At 59.3% G+C, this 16,916-nt stretch overlaps 1 protein-coding gene across 7 annotated transcripts in view; it reads left to right on the forward strand.

The window, feature by feature from the left end:
• Nucleotides 1–16,916, forward strand: part of MYT1 (myelin transcription factor 1) — a 106,593-nt gene that overhangs the window by 48,556 nt on the left and 41,121 nt on the right. For 6 of the 7 annotated variants that reach the window (XM_067708834.1, XM_067708828.1, XM_067708830.1 and 3 more), the window contains 3 exons: nt 3,996–4,096; nt 10,852–10,906; nt 11,898–11,928. In XM_067708834.1, coding sequence (XP_067564935.1) covers nt 3,996–4,096; nt 10,852–10,906; nt 11,898–11,928 — 187 coding nt within the window. The remainder of the gene's footprint in view (nt 1–3,995; nt 4,097–10,851; nt 10,907–11,897; nt 11,929–16,916) is intronic. The other variant, XM_067708833.1, reaches the window with a different exon arrangement.

The following is a 16,916-nucleotide window of genomic DNA, read 5'->3' on the forward strand; positions in this document are numbered from 1 at the left end:
AGAAAATGACAGGCAGGATTCAGGGCGCAGGACAGGCAGCAGGGAGGGGAGAAGTCAGAGGAGGAGGTGGTAGGATGGTCAGTGGGGCAGAGGAGCAGAGGCTGGGGGTGAGCCGGAGTGCCCCAGGCGAGGAGGGAGGGAGCGAGTATCGGTGCAGGACGTGCAGGCGGCCAGGATGGTACCGGTGACCCTTCAAGGGCTGCTGCTTTGGTGGAGGGCTGGGAGCTGGCCTGGGGAGCAGGGATGGAGCCAGCTTCTCGGGGCCCCTTAAGAAATCGGGTTGTGAAGCGGGTGGAGATGTGGAGCCCCGGGGCTGGGGTGCGGAGTCCAGACACATTGTGTTTTGTGAGTGTGGACGCCTCAGGCTCGTTGCAGAGTCGAGAAGCCCCAGGAAGGGTCCAGTTAGGGCAGGTCAGCAAACATCTGAGAGGAAGATGGTCTACGGTTGCTTCTTCGAGGACACTTCGATTGGCTTTGGGAAGAAGGGCCTGACAAGCCCCGGGGGCAGAGGTGGGCTCAGCCAGGACGGGACAGAGCGGGGACAGAGGAAGGCGGGGGATCGGGGGCTGACAGGTCCTCCCGGGTGGGGGCCTGGAAGGGCCGAGAAGTGGGCTCCCTCTAAGCAGAGACCCTCCTCCCTTGCTTGCCGGGTGGAAGGCCGATAGTGACAGCTCTTGGTTCCACAGGCAGGTCACAAGAGACGCACACTCTAGTGAAGACTCTGAAAGCATTTTGACAGGACTTTCTCTTGAGTCCACAGGGTCTCTACTGCCTTCGGAGCTAAACAGTCCACATGCCAAAGTGGCACGTGTTGGGGAGGCCTGATCTGACCCTGAACACTGGCGTCATCAGAAGAGGGACAGACCTGACTCTGGCCCCAGGAGGGCGATGCCAGTTGAGCTCCCAGGAGCCTCCCTGCCCTGTGGGCCCGAGTGTGGCTGTTAACAGGCCCTGGTTGCTTTTCTGAGCTTGTCTGTCAGCCGGAGTCCTGCCAAAGTGAGTTTGGGGCCTCTGTGGGGTCAGGCGCTGGGGCGACACGGAGCAGGCCATCCTGAAGAGAGGCCACGGCCAGGGCCAGCGGCTCCCAAGCGGCCTCTTTGTTCTGTGTGTCCCGGAGCGGGGCTTCAGATGAGCTCACTAGAGACCTGAGAGCCCAGGAAAAGGGCCGGTCTTGAGGAGAGCGCTCCCCACTTGTGACCCCGGGCAACGGAAGCAGGCCACCCTCACGCGGCCACTGTGCGCCGGGCGCTCGGGCTCCGATGGCTCTTCCTCCCGCCCTGTGGCTGGCGGCCGCGGTTTGGGCGTGTGTGGGTGTCAAGTGCTGCCTCTGTGGCAGCTGGGCTGCTGCAGCTCAGCGCGTCCACGCAGCGGAGGGCTTGTCTGCGGTGGGACGTAGGCGGGTCCCAGTGGGGGACCAAGGGGCCCTGGGTTATCTCCAAGCAAAGGAGAAGCACCATCACGCTTTACTGTGGTGGCTGTGGTTTGCTACCAGAACATTCCCGGGAAAAGGAAGGAATCGTGTCAATTACGGACCCACGTCGTGCGGTACTGGTCTCGGGGTGTGTGATCCCTGCAAGTTCCCTCCGCCTCCCAGGGCTGGTGCTGAAGCCATCGCTGGGGTGCTGTTGTGAGGAGATGCTGGGCACCTGTTCTTTTTACTCTTTCCTCTTAAGCTTTACAGACCATAGTCTTTATTTTATTTTTATTTATATTTATTTATTGATTTATTTTTGGCTGCGTTGGGTCTTCGTTGCTGCGTGCGGGCTTTTCTCTAGTTTCAGTGAGATGGGGCTACTCTTCGTTGCGGTGCGCGGGCTTCTCATTGCGGTGGCTTCTCTTGTTGCGGAGCACGGGCTCTAGGCGCACGGGCTTCAGTAGTTGTGGCACATGGGCTCAGTAGTTGTGGCATACGGGCTTAGTTGCTCCACGGCACATGGGATCTTCCCGGACCAGGGCTCGAACCTGTGTCCCCTGTGTTGGCAGGTGGACTCTTAACCACTGCGCCACCAGGGAAGTCTGGGGTAGATGTTCTTAAGGTCCTCTTGGTGTGGCCTGAGCAGGCGTGGGGCACAGGGAATGCAGGTGAGGGGAGGGTTCCCCTCAACAGGGCTTCGCTCCAGGAGAGGGTGGCGAGGCCCAGTGAGCTGGTTCCCTCCCGTCACAGAGCACAGAGTCCCCCTGGCACAGACTCGCGCCCTTCACCTGCTGGGCTTCTCCAGGAAGCATGTGGGACCGAGAGCAGGAAGGCCTGGGAGGGAGGCTTCCAGGACACCTGCTGGGACGCCGAGGGGGAGGGACCCATCCTGCTCGCAGCAGCACAGATCTCAGGGTATGTCCTTCCCTCCAGCTGCCAGGGAGATATGCCCAGTTACCCAACTCATTCACATATGTCACCATGGTAAGAAATTCCCCTGGAGCCTCGCAAACCAGCCCAGGATGAGGGTACCTGCAACGTCTCCTCTGACGGGAGGTATGTGTGGAAAGGGAACCCCATCTGTGGCCAGGGGTCTCCCAGCCTCCACTGTCACTCTAGATGCAGAATTCCTACCACCCGTCTTCAAGTGTGATGCATACCCTGTGGCCAGGGCCGTTCTTGTCAACTCGCCTCCCCAGTTTCTTCCCTTCCATCGCCTTTGGAGGAGACTGTCTGCTCCCTCCTCACCACAGATGCTGTTTGCTGTCTCCTCCTCTGGGGTCCGGGGCCCTGGGCGACTCCTCTCATAAGTTTGATTGGGTGGGGCTGGCTCCTCTTACCGTGCGCTGATGGCCATGGGGTAGCTGGCCCGAGATGATCGGTTTACACCTCTCTAGCGGAGTCCAGTCCTCAGGGGGGTCCCCTGCAGGTGACCCACAGCTCGGTGAGGGTGAGGCACACAGTTGGTGCCAAATTCTGGTGGTGTCACCCATTCCTTTGAAGATGGTGCACTAGGCCGTCTCCTTGACAACCAATCTGCTTCCCTCCTGTGCTACTGGAGGTCAGAGCAGGCCCTTTAATGGGTTGGAGACATTTCCAGACAGGAGGGCACTGTGGCCGGAGCACAGGGCTGAGCGGGGCAGGAGTGGTGGAATTGCAGCAAAACGGCATTTGGGGATGCACATCAAAAACGTGAGGAAAGAAGGATGATGGGTGTTACAGCAGTGAGCCTGACCGGCCTTCAGCGGAACCCAAACTCACTTCCAAGGAGAAGCAGAGAGCAGGATGCAGGAATATTCATTTCCTGTTTTTATTGTTGGTTACTTCATGACCTTCCTTTGAAACGCTGTAGTTGTAGAAAGCTGGTTGTCATGGAAACAAGGGAGTGCCGTGCAAGGAATAGGTACACGATGCATTTCTTTGTCCGGTCCAGCTGATGCCTATAGCCTCTGCTTTGACGTGTGAATTTATGTGAGGAATTAAATATTAACTAGAAGTATTGCCCTGGAGAGAGGCAGGAACACAGGGAGAGGAAAGATGCCGGGAACCCGGGCAAAGGGGAGGCAAAGCGTTGGACCTCACCTGATTTGTGCCAGCCCCCTGGTCGGAGTGGCTGTTAGTGGAAATCCCCCCCCCCCCACTTTCTGACATGTTCCATAAAACAGTGCGAGAGCTGGGACGCTGGTGCAGGGGTGAGGGTGCTAGCAGCCTCTGAGGGCTGTCCGAAGCAGAGACCGATTTTCCCCCAAGCGCTCCTGTCCTGTATTCCTGAGATGGTCATGGCTTTCTGGTGGACTCCAGAAAACAAGGGTCGTATGGGTGCTGTGTACAAGAGTGGCCCAAGTTTCTCGATGGTGCAGGGGTGAGGGTGCTAGCAGCCTCTGAGGGCTGTCCGAAGCAGAGAGTGATTTTCCCCCAAGCGCTCCTGTCCTGTATTCCTGAGATGGTCATGTCTTTCTGGTGGATTCCGGAAAACAAGGGTCGTATGGGTGCTGTGTACAAGAGTGGCCCGAGTTTCTCGATTTCTCCCCTCGAGCTGGCACGGCTGGCGTTCATTAGGTTTTCTTTTTCTGACTCTCAGAAAATGAGTTCCGGGGTGAGTTGCTGAGTCAGAGGTGGACGCACGGAGACAAGACCGACAACTGCAGGACCCCGAGACTCTTCCTGGGCGGACACGGCAAGGTGAGGTGCTTGGAGCGCAGCGCCCAACCTGGGGCCCCGGGTCCGGGCAAGGGTCCTTCTCACTCCTTGGCGTGGAGCGTGGAGGCGACTTCTGGTCTAGTCATTATCCGTCTAGATTAGGCCAAGAATAAGTGCAGGCTAGGACCATCCATGATCTTTAAAATGAAAGGAAGAAAAGTGCCTCTGAGTAGAGGAAAACCACAACGTGACAGCAGGTCCCGTATCTGCCAGGCCCCTGCTCTGGGGCCCGGTCCCGCCCGGGCTCCGCGGTGCACGTCAGTACTTGCTCTTCTCCCCGCCGCTCGCTGGGCAGCCTTTGCTGCAGGGACTCCTGAGGTCTGCTGATCTGGGTGACTGCAATCCTCCCAAGTGGGGGCCTGCGGTGCCCTGCTCACACCTGCCTGGAGCTCGCTGGTGGAGGTGACTCGGGCACTCCCCCTCCACAGGGACGCGCCAGACCCAGATATCACGTGCGCTCACACCAAACCTCTCATTCTGGACGTGCTCACTCCCCATGCCGGGCTCTGGGTGAAGCCAGGTGCCCAGGCTCAGGTGACCCTCAGAGATGGAAGTGTGGGTGACGGCGGGCTCGGTGGGCACCCCCTCCCAGATCTCAGATTCTGATCTCTCATATTCTTTGACACGTGGTCGCTCTCCACCCAGGATCCAAGCCATGGCCCAGAGCATGGCCACGGAGAAGTGGCGGCCGGGGGACAGACAGGCAGGCTGCGAAGCTTCAGGCGGCAACGCCACCTGAGGGGGCTTTGCATTCTACTCTCGAAGCCCAGCGCTTTTCTTTTGAATCTGTGACTGGACTGTACGTGGCACGGGTCTGTCCTAGCACCCCGTCAGGCACCTCCACTCACACTCTTATTCCTGTGTGGTCATCTGTGCTCTGCTGAGCCGTGTTTGAGTTCAGCTCAGACAGTGATGCTGGCCCAGTCTTTATTTCAAGTTTTGTTATTTTGCTCATCATGGAATTTTTGCATTAATTTAGATGTTTTAAAATATTGCATTAAATTATTATTTAATTTGATCACTTAGTTTTGTTTCCCCCTTAAATCTGCACCTGACTGAATGCCGTACTCGCCTCACCCATCTGGCCCTGAGCGCTCAGGGATCACGTGACCAAGAAGCTACCTGGTTTGAGGCCAGGGGCTCTGGGTGCCGTGTCTTCACAGTGGCTGGCGTTGTGTAAGGGGCAGGTAGGAAGGCTGCAGTCACCCCGCGGCTCAGGTGTGATAAGCTTGGAGCGTGTGGGACCTGCTGGGAACATGCCTGGTGGCCATGCTCAGCTTCTCCCCCAGCGCCGACTGTTTCACACCTGCTCCGTTAGGGTCATTTCCTCTAGTTTGGGCAGACAGGGCCAGAGTTACTGCTCTGAGCAGAGAAGCGAAGAAGAGTGAGCCAGAGAAGGAGGGATTATGGGGCTGGCGCCGGGGGCACCTTCTCACCGAGGAGGCCAAGAAGGGGTGGGGACACAAGAGGGCAGAGCGTGCACAATGGCAGGACTGGCCCGAGAAGGAGGCGGGGAGCTGGGGAGCCCGGCGCCCCGAGGGCACCCAGAGCAGAGCAGCCCTGTGTGTGGGGTGGTCGCAGCCGCCTCGGCCTCTGCGTTCAGCACCAGGCGTGTGGACAGCTCGGAGGTGGGTGTGGGAGGGGCTGGTAGGCGAGATTAGGTGGTTGTGTGCTTCGTGGGAAGTGCCGGGCACCGGGCTTTTATTTTTTTTTGATAAACTTAAGGAGGAAAGGAGCAGGTGTGGATGGTAGGACCTTAAAGCTCTTCTTGACCTTGAAGAAGGAAGCACTTGGGCCCCAGATCATGGGTGTTCAGTGGATGACCAGAGGTACGCAAGCCAGGAGCAGGGTGACTGCGGGGATGCCCAGCAGGGCCTCCCTCCTGCCACTGCAGGACGCGCCTGACGAGGGGAGGAGGTGGCCCCAGCTGTGTCCTCTGACCTGCCTGCTTGGATGTGGCTAGATTTCTACCCCGAGGAGGTGGAAACTCCATTCCTGCTGAAGTTTTAGACAGATGGACCCAGGCATGGCTGCTGTATCAGGGTGTCTATTATATAGTTATAATTTTGATGTAGGGGTTGGAGTGAGCCATGACCCCACGCTTGGAGATGCCAGGAGAGCCCCTCCCAAGATGCGTGTTAAATAGTGCTCCATGGGGTGTCCTTTCTACAACCCGAGGAGAGGGCTGGTCTCTTCAGCTGCCAGTCGGCTGAACAATGGGTGGAGCGTCAGAGATCTTCAGACACACAGTCAGACGTCCTCCGAGGGGGACACAGGCGTCACCGCCGGGAAGCAGGGGCGCTGTGACAGCTGTCAGGAGGCGCAGGGGTGCGTGTGTGTGGTTTGGCCTCAGCCGTCAGAGAATGGAGAGCAGGACGTGTGCTGAGGGTCCCGGAGACGGCAGGACTTCAGCACCTTCCAAGCAGGAGGCTGCTCTGGGGTCTGCCCTGCTGCGCTTGCGGGCAGGGACGTGGTATAGGGTGGAGAGGGGGGAAGCTCTTCAGCTGTGAAGGCCCTGGGAAGAACCAAGAAGGAAAGAGAATGAAAGAGAAACAGAGAGAGACAGAGAGAGTCAGAGAGACGGAGACAGGGACAGAGGGAGAGAGTCGGAGAGAGAGATTCAGAGAGACACAGAGAGACAGACAGACGGAGGGAGGATGACTGAGCCAGAAAGAGAAACGGGGGAGGCAGCCCTCCAGAAACCACCTGCAGATCCCTGAACTGCTGGGTTCTGGGGGTAGAGTTGAAGGTCGCACGAAGCCCGTTGGACCTCTGACTGGACGTTCCTGGGGGAGAGTCCACCCTGTCCACTGTGTCACTGGCTGTGCATCTGGATTCTGAGAGCCCTTCTCACAACCACAGCCTAAGAAGCTATTGGTTTCAAGGTTGCTCCACACGTTTGCTCTCTTGGTCCCCGAGTTTGTAAACATCCAGCTCGGGGACCTCAGGTTTGGCAAGGGTGCCATGTGGAAGGGGCTGGTTTTGTAACAAGTCATTGTGAGAACCGTTTACATTTAAGAAGAGCTTACACGATTACCCTTGACTTTACTGAAAAATACAAAACAGAGCCAAGCATCGCCACCCCCGTGAGTGAGACCATCACGTGACACAACAAAGCAGGTTCAGAAGAAGGGCGAAGAGACCGTTTTCGCTGGTTAAGAGATGTGGTCAGGGACTTCCCTGGTGGCACAGTGCTTAGGAATCCGCCTGCCAATGCAGGGGACATGGGTTCGAGCCCTGGTCCAGGAAGATCCCACATGCTTTGGAGCAACTAAGCCTGTGCGCCACAACTACTGAGCTGTACTCTAGAGCCCACGAGCCACAACTACTGAGCCCGCATGCCACAGCTACTGAATCTGTGCGCCTGGAGCCCGTGCTCCACAACAAGAGAAGCCACCGGGCTTCCCTGGTGGCGCAGTGGTTGAGAGTCCGCCTGCCGATGCAGGGGACGCGGGTTCGTGCCCCGGTCCGGGAGGATACCACATGCCGCGGAGCGGCTGGGCCCGTGAGCCATGGCCGCTGAGCCTGCGCGTCCGGAGCCTGTGCTCCGCAACGGGAGAGGCCACAACAGTGAGAGGCCTGCATACTGCAAAAAAAACAGAAACAAAAACAAAAAGAGAAGCCACCACAATGAGAAGCCCACGCACCGCAACGAAAAGTAGCCCCCACTCACAGCAACCGGAGAAACGCCTGCGTGCAGCAACAAAGACCCAGTGCAGCCAAAAAATAAATAAATAAACAAACAAACAAGTAAATAATTAAAAAAAAGAGAGATGTGGCCAAATGGGGTGTGTTTGCATTTGTAAATTACTCTCCCATAGTTTTCCTGTTGAAGACAGAACGACTGAAATGTTAATTAGAGCGAAGAGCTGGTTCAGGGAGCCCAGGGCAGCCGCAAGACAGGCCGCTGGCGGCGGAAAGCAGTCGGCATCACAGAAGCAGCGTGGACCAGTTCTTGAGAGATCGCTAGCCCCACGGGGTGGGGGCGTTGAGGCCGGTAGGCCGGGATGGGGCCTTTCATCCTCCGGTGGGAGGTCACTCAACTCCGTGTGGGTCTTTCACAAACAAACTTGACTGGTTTGTGCTCGGAACAAGGGAAGAATTTCAAAAATAAATTAATGAAAAATTGGGAAGTGTCTCCCTGTCTTGGCCTGTCTTGCTGTGGTGGGGGCAGAAGGCGGGGCGGCCGGCAGGCTGAGCAGGGCTACCCATCCCCACGTGAGGCACCGGTGCTGAGGGCGGGAGGAGGCAGAGAACCACCCTCAGAGAAGGAAAGCAGTAAAAAGCCAGTGGCGCTGGCTCAGGAATCAAGGTTTCCCTGCTTGCCCGTCGGTGGCGGCACCCGGCTCTCAGAAGCTCATTCTCGTATTGAAGAGCTATAACCCTAGTTCTTCCTCCCGTAGTTCAGTTTTTCCCCTTTGCACATCAAAGCTCCGTGCACTGGAGAGAACTTCTCACTTATTGACCATTTGATGCAGGTAAATTGCAGATGGAAAGGTGCTTGGCAGCGTGAATGCCACAGCTGTCAGCTCTGCCGACAGGAGCTTGCAGTGTGCGGCAGCGCCCGCACGCGTCCTGCAACCCTCTCTATTCTGTGCTCTGTGAATAATTTATCTTCAGGAAATCCAAATTGCCAAGGCGCGCTTTAACCTAGCAGAATGCTCGCCAATTTCCTTGGGAAAACTGACAAAAAAAAAAAAAAAAAAAGCTGTAGATTGCATTTCAGCCGAGAGCGGCCTGGCAATCAGACGCCGCGGCCCCTTTGTGCCACCGCATCGGAAGCCGCTGTGCTGGGCTCGGCGCAGACGACATTTGAAGGCTCATAAGTGTGATGAAGTCCCTCTGACACCTGCTCCTCTCTTCGCTTTAAATGTGAGCCATCGGTCCACGGGGAGCGCTGCTTTAAAATAGGAATTACAGTAATTGTCTTCCGTGCTGTCGGGAGGCTGCAAGCGCGCAGCTCTCAGCTCTACCGCCTGGAGTCGACGGCGGCATAAATTACCCCAGGTTGTGATTTCCGTCCTTAACACAGCACACGAATCTCTGTGCGTTCGTGCTGCCCGGGGTTGGGGGCTCACTTTGCAAGTTCTAGCTTACTAGCAGGGGAGTTAATGGGAGGGGTCCCTTGTCTTTCTTCCTGAGCGGGACCTTAGCTGCTTGTCCTGAGCTGGCCTCTGGGGACTGAAGCCCCTTCCCTGGCTGCTCCTTTCCCACTGGCTGGCTTTGCTCTGATGGCCTCTTGGGGGCCTGGGAGGTGGGGCTGCTCCCTCCCCCGCCCCCCACAGGGCACACCTGCTGGGAAGAGGGCCCCTTCTATCTCCCACTCGGTCCAGCCCAGACCCAGCTGGGGATCCCGTGTGATGACCTGTGCTCCGGGGCGTCCCTACCCTCCTGGGGCTCTGCCTTGTTCCCTGGAAGGATGTGGGCAGCATCCCCCATGGAAGTGGGTCTGAGGCAGAGAATGCGGGACAGGAGCTGATGGGCTCAGGCAGGGTAGCCAGAGGACGTGCGGGGTCCCCGTCCCCCTCGAGGGCCTCCACTCCCTCTCTCCTGGGGGAGTCAGCATCTCTGGGAGGGTGGCCTGTGTGTCGGGTCCAGGGGACGCCTCGGCCTGCGTTCCTACCAGCTCTCACCCCCGTCTGCTTCCCGCCTCCAGAGCCAGTGCCGTGACCACGGGCCCTTGGCACGTGGCTGGTCAAACTCAGAGGGGCTGTGAGTCCAGGAGATGTGCAGGATTTCTAAGAGTCAGCACTAAACAAAATCCCGTTCATAACTTTTTCTATTGATGCTGTAGAAATGATAATGTTTTGGAGAGATCGGGCTGAGTAAAGTTTAGTATTAAAATCAATTTCACCCGCTTCTTTCTACACTTTTTTTTTTTTTTTCCCGGTACGTGGGCCTCTTACTGTTGTGGCCTCTCCCGTTGCGGAGCACAGGCTCCGGACGCGCAGGCTCAGCGGCCATGGCTCACGGGCCCAGCCGCTCCGCGGCATGTGGGATCCTCCCGGACCAGGGCATGAACCCGCGTCCCCTGCATCGGCAGGCGGACTCTCAACCACTGCGCCACCAGGGAAGCCCTCTTTTTACACTTTTGATTAGAAAAGTTTAAATGACGTGGATGACCTGCACTCTCTTCCACTGGGCAGCGGTGCCTGGAGGCCCCTGTGCTGCTGGAAGCACCCGCGCATTGGGGTGCCCATCTCATGTTGAGGATGATCAGGTCCCCAAGCTCAGGCTGCCCCCCTTGGCTCTCCGTGGGACAACGCACGGGGGACAGTGAAGCCCGCTCAGGTCCCAGGCACCTGTTTCTAACAAGACGACCCTCGAGTGCCGGGGTCACCAACTCCCAGGGGAAGCTGGGCTCTCAGCATGGCGGGGTCAGAGTCTGCGGTGGGTGGTGTCGCCAGGGGACCGTGTGTTACGACACCCCGACGTTAATGAAGGTTTGGTGGCTGCAGCTTCCTCCTCGGATGTGAGCCTGGGGGCGTCAGGAGGGCCCAGAGCAGGAGATGAGGGACACTATGGGGCCAGTGGTCTCCGCCCCGAAGCTCGTACGCCTCACCTGCTGCTCGCGAGTTCGCAGGCCGTTCCTGCCACGTGAGCTCTTCCTTGTCTCCTGTGTCAGCTTCACAGGCCCCGGTGAAGCTTGAGACAGAAAATGCCTGGAGGTGACGCTGCAGACACAGGGGGTGGCTCTGCCGTCTTCCTGTTGACAGCGCAGTTGTTTTTACTTGCAGATGAGCTTAGAAAATGACGAGAAGAGAGCTCGCACGAGATCCAAGGCCCTCCGAGGTGAGTTCCCCCCTCCCCTCCCAGCAGGGTCTGGCCAGGGCCGTCCACAGCCTGCCTCTGGCCAAGAGTCCCAGGTCCTCCCGCAGCAGTTGTCCTTAGGAGGACAGAATCCCGCAGCAGTGCCTCGCCCCTGGGACGCTCCTCCCCTAAGCCGGGCACCTGGTGGCCTCAGGCTTCCTCAGCCTCAGGGTGCATTTGAGGGCCACGGCCACTGGGGGGCTTTTGGCCCAGACGCACCTGCTGGGGAGGAGAGGAGGGGGCAGCCCCAGCACTGCAGAGTGGAGAAAGCAAAACCTGGTTAGACCTGTTCTGTTTGGGAAGGAGAGGCCGCCAGCCTCGCATCACCAGCCTCTCTGCCTCCCAGATTAGTCTTGGCGCTGAGGGCACTGGGATGTTGCTGGGTTGAACTGGCACTGGGGTAGGGAGAGGGGCTGAGGCCCTGCTTGCTCTGCAGGGACCAAGTCCCGACATCCTGGCCAGCCTTGCCACCCCGACGCCACAGGGCATACACTGCTCCTGTGCGTGGGTGGCCCTCAAGGAGGGGCCAGACGCCCCGAGCTTCTCAAGTGTCTGCCAGTCAGACTAATGCAAGTTCTTGTCCCAGTGGCCCCATCACTGAGGAACCAGGTGCTTGGGCCACCTGTTCTCTTCTCCGGCCAGCTTTATCCTCTGGGTCCTCTTTGCAGCCAGAAGATGACTGCTCCCTGAGATTAGAGAAAGAGATGCTGTCCCAGGGAGCCTGTCTTAGCTGGGGCCTCTGTCCGACTCTGCAAAACCAGCAGCCACGGGGGGCGGGGGGCGGTCTGACATGAGCACCGGCTTGGAGGACGCAGCTCCCTCTGCGAGACCCTGGAGGACATTCTAGGAGGGAAAAGCGGGGTTCAGGACGGGGGTCGCCCCCGCCCTTCAGTCGCTTGTGCTGTGGAGACACACGTGCCTTTTCAGTTCTGCTTCCCACACGAGTTTCCCTGTTTCTCTTTCTCTCACTCAGCTCCCCCAGAGCCCACAGGTGCCGACCTCAGGTAAGAAAGGCTTCCTGCCCGCACCCAGCATGGTGCACGCCTGTGACCCCGTTCGTCCTAAATGTTGCACTGGGCGCTTGGAGTTGAGCAACCGCGCCCGGGCCCCTGCTTTCCCTAACGAGGCTCCTTTCTGCCTGGCCTGTGTGCCTCCGTCCTCACCCTGCCTTGTCCTCTCCTGCCTTGTCCTGGCACCACCATGCAGCCAGCCTTGCACAGTGGCACAGATGTGCTCACACCTTGTCACCCCTGGGACATGACTGTCACCATGGTCCTCAGCCGGCAGCAAGGTGCTGTCTTAGTGGCTCCTTGGCCAGAGATGAGGGGACAGGCTGTCCCACGCCCGAGTCTTCCAGTGACTTGAGGGCAGCAGTGGCTTATGTACCGGCTGAGCTCTGTGACTTTCCAGATTCCAGGCCGGCCTCACAGGGACGGGCATCCTGAACAGGAGGGAGGACAGACACATGGCAATTTCCTGGGTTGAAGCAGGAGGGGCCAGGCTTCCTCCCCAGAGGTCGACTTGCCCTCGCCTGCTGGCTTCCGTCCTGGGCTTGGCCAAAGCCTTTGTGTGTGTGTGGAGGGGAGGGGCTGGGGGAAGGCCAGAGAGAAAGCCACCCCAATGCTTATGGGCTGGGCTGCCCCAGCATCGCCCCACGTGGCCTTCGGACTGCAGGTCCTGTGGGCCTGGGCTCTTCCTGGGGCGTCCAGGGCCGGCCCGGGGGCCATCTTGCCCAGGCAGAGCTCCAGTGAATGGTGTCCAGTGAGTGGCAAGGAAAGCAGCCTCTCGCATCCCCCCTTTCCGGGCGAGGGGTAGTGCCAGTGCGTCTGGCTCAGAACACTGGAGACGGAAGGGAGGGCCCCCCGTGTGCCAGGTGGGCTCTGGGTGCCCCGTCTAATTTTTATAAGTTTCCTGTGAGATGGGGCCAGACTTGAACTGTGGCCAAGGTAACCTGCAGGCTTGCTGGAGGGATGAAGGGGCTCCGAGCCCACCCTCCCGCCCCTGGGGCAGCTCCGGTGCTGAGTTCACCACGGTCCTGCTCTGCCTGTGCTGCGGGGTTGGGGGTGACGGCCACTCCCTGATGGACATTTCTGTGGGCTTCCAGGCTCGAGGATGGAGACAAACAGAGCTTTCTAGTTACTGAGGGTGGGTGCTGTTATTTCGTGCTCCCTGTGCCCCAGCCTGGAACAGCTCTCTCCACCTAATTGCACGGTTCCAGGGCATAAGCCACTTCTACGTTCTTAGGGGTGAAGATTCTCACTAGACAGGGAACACGTCTGGGGCTGGGACCATCTTATTCTTCACCAGATAGTGGTTGAGTGGATGGCTTCTTTTGCCAGTCAGGAAAATGAGAGGACCCCAGAACATCCCAGCATCTCTCCAACCTTTGAGGCTGGAACCTGGAGGCGGGAGGGGAAGCACGTGGGAGCGGTGCTCAGAGCCCCGCGCATGCGGCGAGCCCTGCAGCGGCTGCACAGTGCAGTCCGATCTCAGGGATTCTCATGGAAGCACTGGCGGCTGCTGGTGTTTCCCCGTTTGTGAAGTGGGGAAACTGAGGCTCGGAGGGTTAGAACTCACACAGCCGGAAGAGCTGAATCATACACCCTCCTGCTCAAAGGCCAGTCCTGGTCACAGGGCTGGAGGGTGAGGGGGGCACAGCCGACAAGCCAGGCCCCTGGAGTTGCATGGAGCACAGTGGCCAGCTCCCTGGAGGGTAGGGGCCTGCGGGTGGACCAGTGGAGGAGACCCCACGTGACGCTCAGAGGGGCCGCAGACCACAGGGTGCAGAGCAGGTCTCCCGGGGGAGGTGCTGCTTCCCTTGGGCTATGTGACGTTCACCTGGGGACATCCTGGGGACAACGAGGGAGAGGAGGCTGGGCACAGGACTTGAGTTTTGGGAACAGATGAAGTAATGGAGGAGACTGGAAAGGCAAACCCAGAGGGCTAGGTTTCTCTTGAAACTTTGAAGCAAAAATGACCCAGAATAGATGTATTTTGACATATTCTGAGCGCGGACTTGACCAGTGTAAGTAAGGGGATTGTGTGGGCATCTGGAATTTGTGCAGCGTCGTCGATCTCTTGGTCTCACCCTGTTTGCATGGTAATAGTGAGGCCCGCATGCAATCTGATGGAGAAACTGGGGAGAGATGCATTGACGTGTTCTAGCAACGATGTCCTCAGCAATTCTTCCCGTTTCTGAGAATCGATGCTTAGAGGAAAATCCACGTGGAACGTGCCACTCACGCCTGAGTTCACAACCGTTTGTTGGCCACGAACCAGCCGTGGGGCACGATCCCTGAGGCTCTGTGATTGTGCGCTCACCCCGCGGGAAGCGGCAGGTGCCGCAAGCCCGACTCCTGCCCCCAGCACATGGGGGGCTGTGCTTGGTCCCGGCGGGGCCTTCGCAGTGGGTGCCAGCACAGGCAGAGCGACCCTGGAGCAGACTTGCTGCTGGGATGTCAAAGGAACCCCTTCGGAATCACTTGACGGGAGGACGGGTCACAGGGAAGCTGTACCCGCAGGACTCACTCTGTGGACGAGGGACTTGCACCCTGTGGACCCAGAGTCTGTGCCCACTGCCCCCAGCGGCCCTTTCCCCATCGCAAGCAGAGACTCCGGGAGCCGCTTGCCGGCGAGTGGCGGTTGCTAGGAAACGAGCTGAGGAGCTGGTGGGCCTGGACCAAGCAGGACTCTCAGCTGCCTCCTCCCACCCGGAGCCCCTTCAGCTCTTGCTCTGACTTGAAGCCGAGTCCCTGAGAGAAAACAAGAGGGTCTGGTGGCCTTTCCCTTTGCGCAGTGAAGAGCCAGCAAACTCCCCCTCCACCCCGCCCCCGGTCTACATGGGGCCCATCTGCTGTCCACGCTGCGGGAGGCGGCTTATGCAGGGAAGGGAAGGGGGTGGGTGGACCCCTCTTGGGGCATCCTTGGGGCGTCTCCCAGTCCCGGGAAGGACGCCCGTCTGCCATGCCCGCGCCCCAGTCCGCAGCCCGCCTGTCCTCACCTGAGGGCCTCCTCTTGAGCCACTGGCCAGCTCCTGCCAAGGCGACAGAAGGGAGCCCTCTACCTGCCTCCGCGGGGCCGGAGGGAAGCCAGTCGCTTCCAGGGGCTCCCACTGGGGCACGGCTCCTCCCGGCCTCCGCCATGGCCTGAGAGCTACTGTTTATGTCCAGATCCTCAGATCCCTCCGAGCCATCGCCAGGACCCCTCTCAGGTTGACGGCAGGCAGGCCCTCTGCCCACCTCCCTGTCTCTGCCACACTCAGGGCCATGCTGTGGAATCGGGGGAGGGCTTGGCCAGGTCTCCCTCTTCCTCCATGCTGGGGAGGGGCTCCAGAGGCCTGGAACCAGAGCTGGTGCCTCACCCTGCCCTCCGGCCCCACGCACACAGAGGGCATCCTACCAGCACCGGGGGTGCCCGTAGGGTGACCTGCTGGCACTGAGCCCCTGGGGCTTGCTTTCCGCGGGTACTCTCTGTGCTGGCACGTGGGGAGGAGGGGGCCTCCAGGTTCCTCTCCCCGAGGGGCCCTTGGCAGCTCTGCGCATGCCTGGCCCGCTGCCCTTGGAGGGCCGGCCCTCAGGGCTGGAGGCCAGGTGCTTCTGAACTGGTGGGCGGAGGTGTGCTCGGAGCAGGTGACGTGTTTGGGGGCAGTGCCAGTGCTACAGCAGCTGGCACCTAATTGCCTGACTGACTCAGTGATTAATCGACTAATTGGGACCTCAGCTTCAAATCCCCAATAACAAGGAGCTTTTGTGAAGAGTCTCAAAGCTAGTTCTTGAGAAAGTGACAGCAAGTGTGGGGCATAGATTTCAGTGAGAGGCCTCGGGCAGCAGCAAGTCCTGTCTGTCTGGAAAGGAAACCCACACAAAGTTCGCATGTTCCCCCCCATCCTCCCCCTTCCTCTCCCTCTCTCCTTTCCTCTCTTCTTTTAAACACCAGGAGACGAGCCACGGTGGCCTCATCATGGGGGGCTGCAGGGTGCGTCCCCCTCAGAGACCCCGGCTCCCGCAAGGGCCACCGTTGTGCTGGGGGGCGCGACCCTGCCTCCACGGACTGTTCTGTTTCTCGCTGATCCGTCAGCGAGTGTGGACCCCACAGTCCTCTGTAGTCAGGTCCGTGATCGATCAGATGAGACACATCAGTGTGTCTGCACAGACGTCCAGAGTGGGGCCCCTTTGTGAACCTCAGGAGCTCACAGCCTTCCTTCCCAGGCTCTGGGAGAGCCTGCTCGGAGGCGGGGGGCTCAGACCCTTCTTGGATGGGGACACCCTGCGGTGATACCTCCCGGGAGGAGCTCGGGCTCCCCCTGTTCCCACCACGGGTTCTCCGTCTCAAGAGCCCACAGGACCCTGACCTCAAGCCCCACACAGGCCCCTTGCTGCCCTGGGGAGCTGACTGCTGGGGAAGCGGGTTGGGTGGTCTGTGCCTGGGACTGGAAGTTTCCAGAGCTTCCCACCGTCTGGTTCTGTGGGGAGGCAGATGATGGTGAAGGGAGAGGAACCCCTGGAACTGTAAGAGGCCAGGCTTCGGCCCACCGAGGTCTCCCGCAGCTCCTGGGTCATCGGCCCTCCTGGCTTCACTGCCCTTCATGGGGAGCTGGGATCACACCAGGCCGCGGGTTCTGGAGCGGGGTCTTTGCTGCCACCCGCAGCCGGGGTCCTGTGGCCTGGGTCAAAGCTGCACCTTTGCAGAGTTGCTCCTGCCGGGGGGGTCGGCTGTGTACCGGCGAGGGGCCCGCCGGGCAGGGCCTCGCAGCATCTCGAAGGCCCTGGAGGATCCCCGTGTTTGTGCTTTGCCCTTGGGCCAGCTTCAGGTGCTGCTCTGGGGGCACCCTGGAGCTTCCTTGTTCCCAGCCCCCTGGAAGCCTGGTGGTTTGCCTGCAGTGGGAAAGACTCACCGTGGAAAAAGGAAGTCGTCCAGCCCTGCTTTCACACACACAGATCTTTAATTAAACTCTTATAAAATTGCAATGCACCATTCATTTATGTAACGGGGG

This window comes from Pseudorca crassidens, chromosome 15, assembly GCF_039906515.1.
Source record: "Pseudorca crassidens isolate mPseCra1 chromosome 15, mPseCra1.hap1, whole genome shotgun sequence".
NCBI lineage: Eukaryota > Metazoa > Chordata > Mammalia > Artiodactyla > Delphinidae > Pseudorca > Pseudorca crassidens.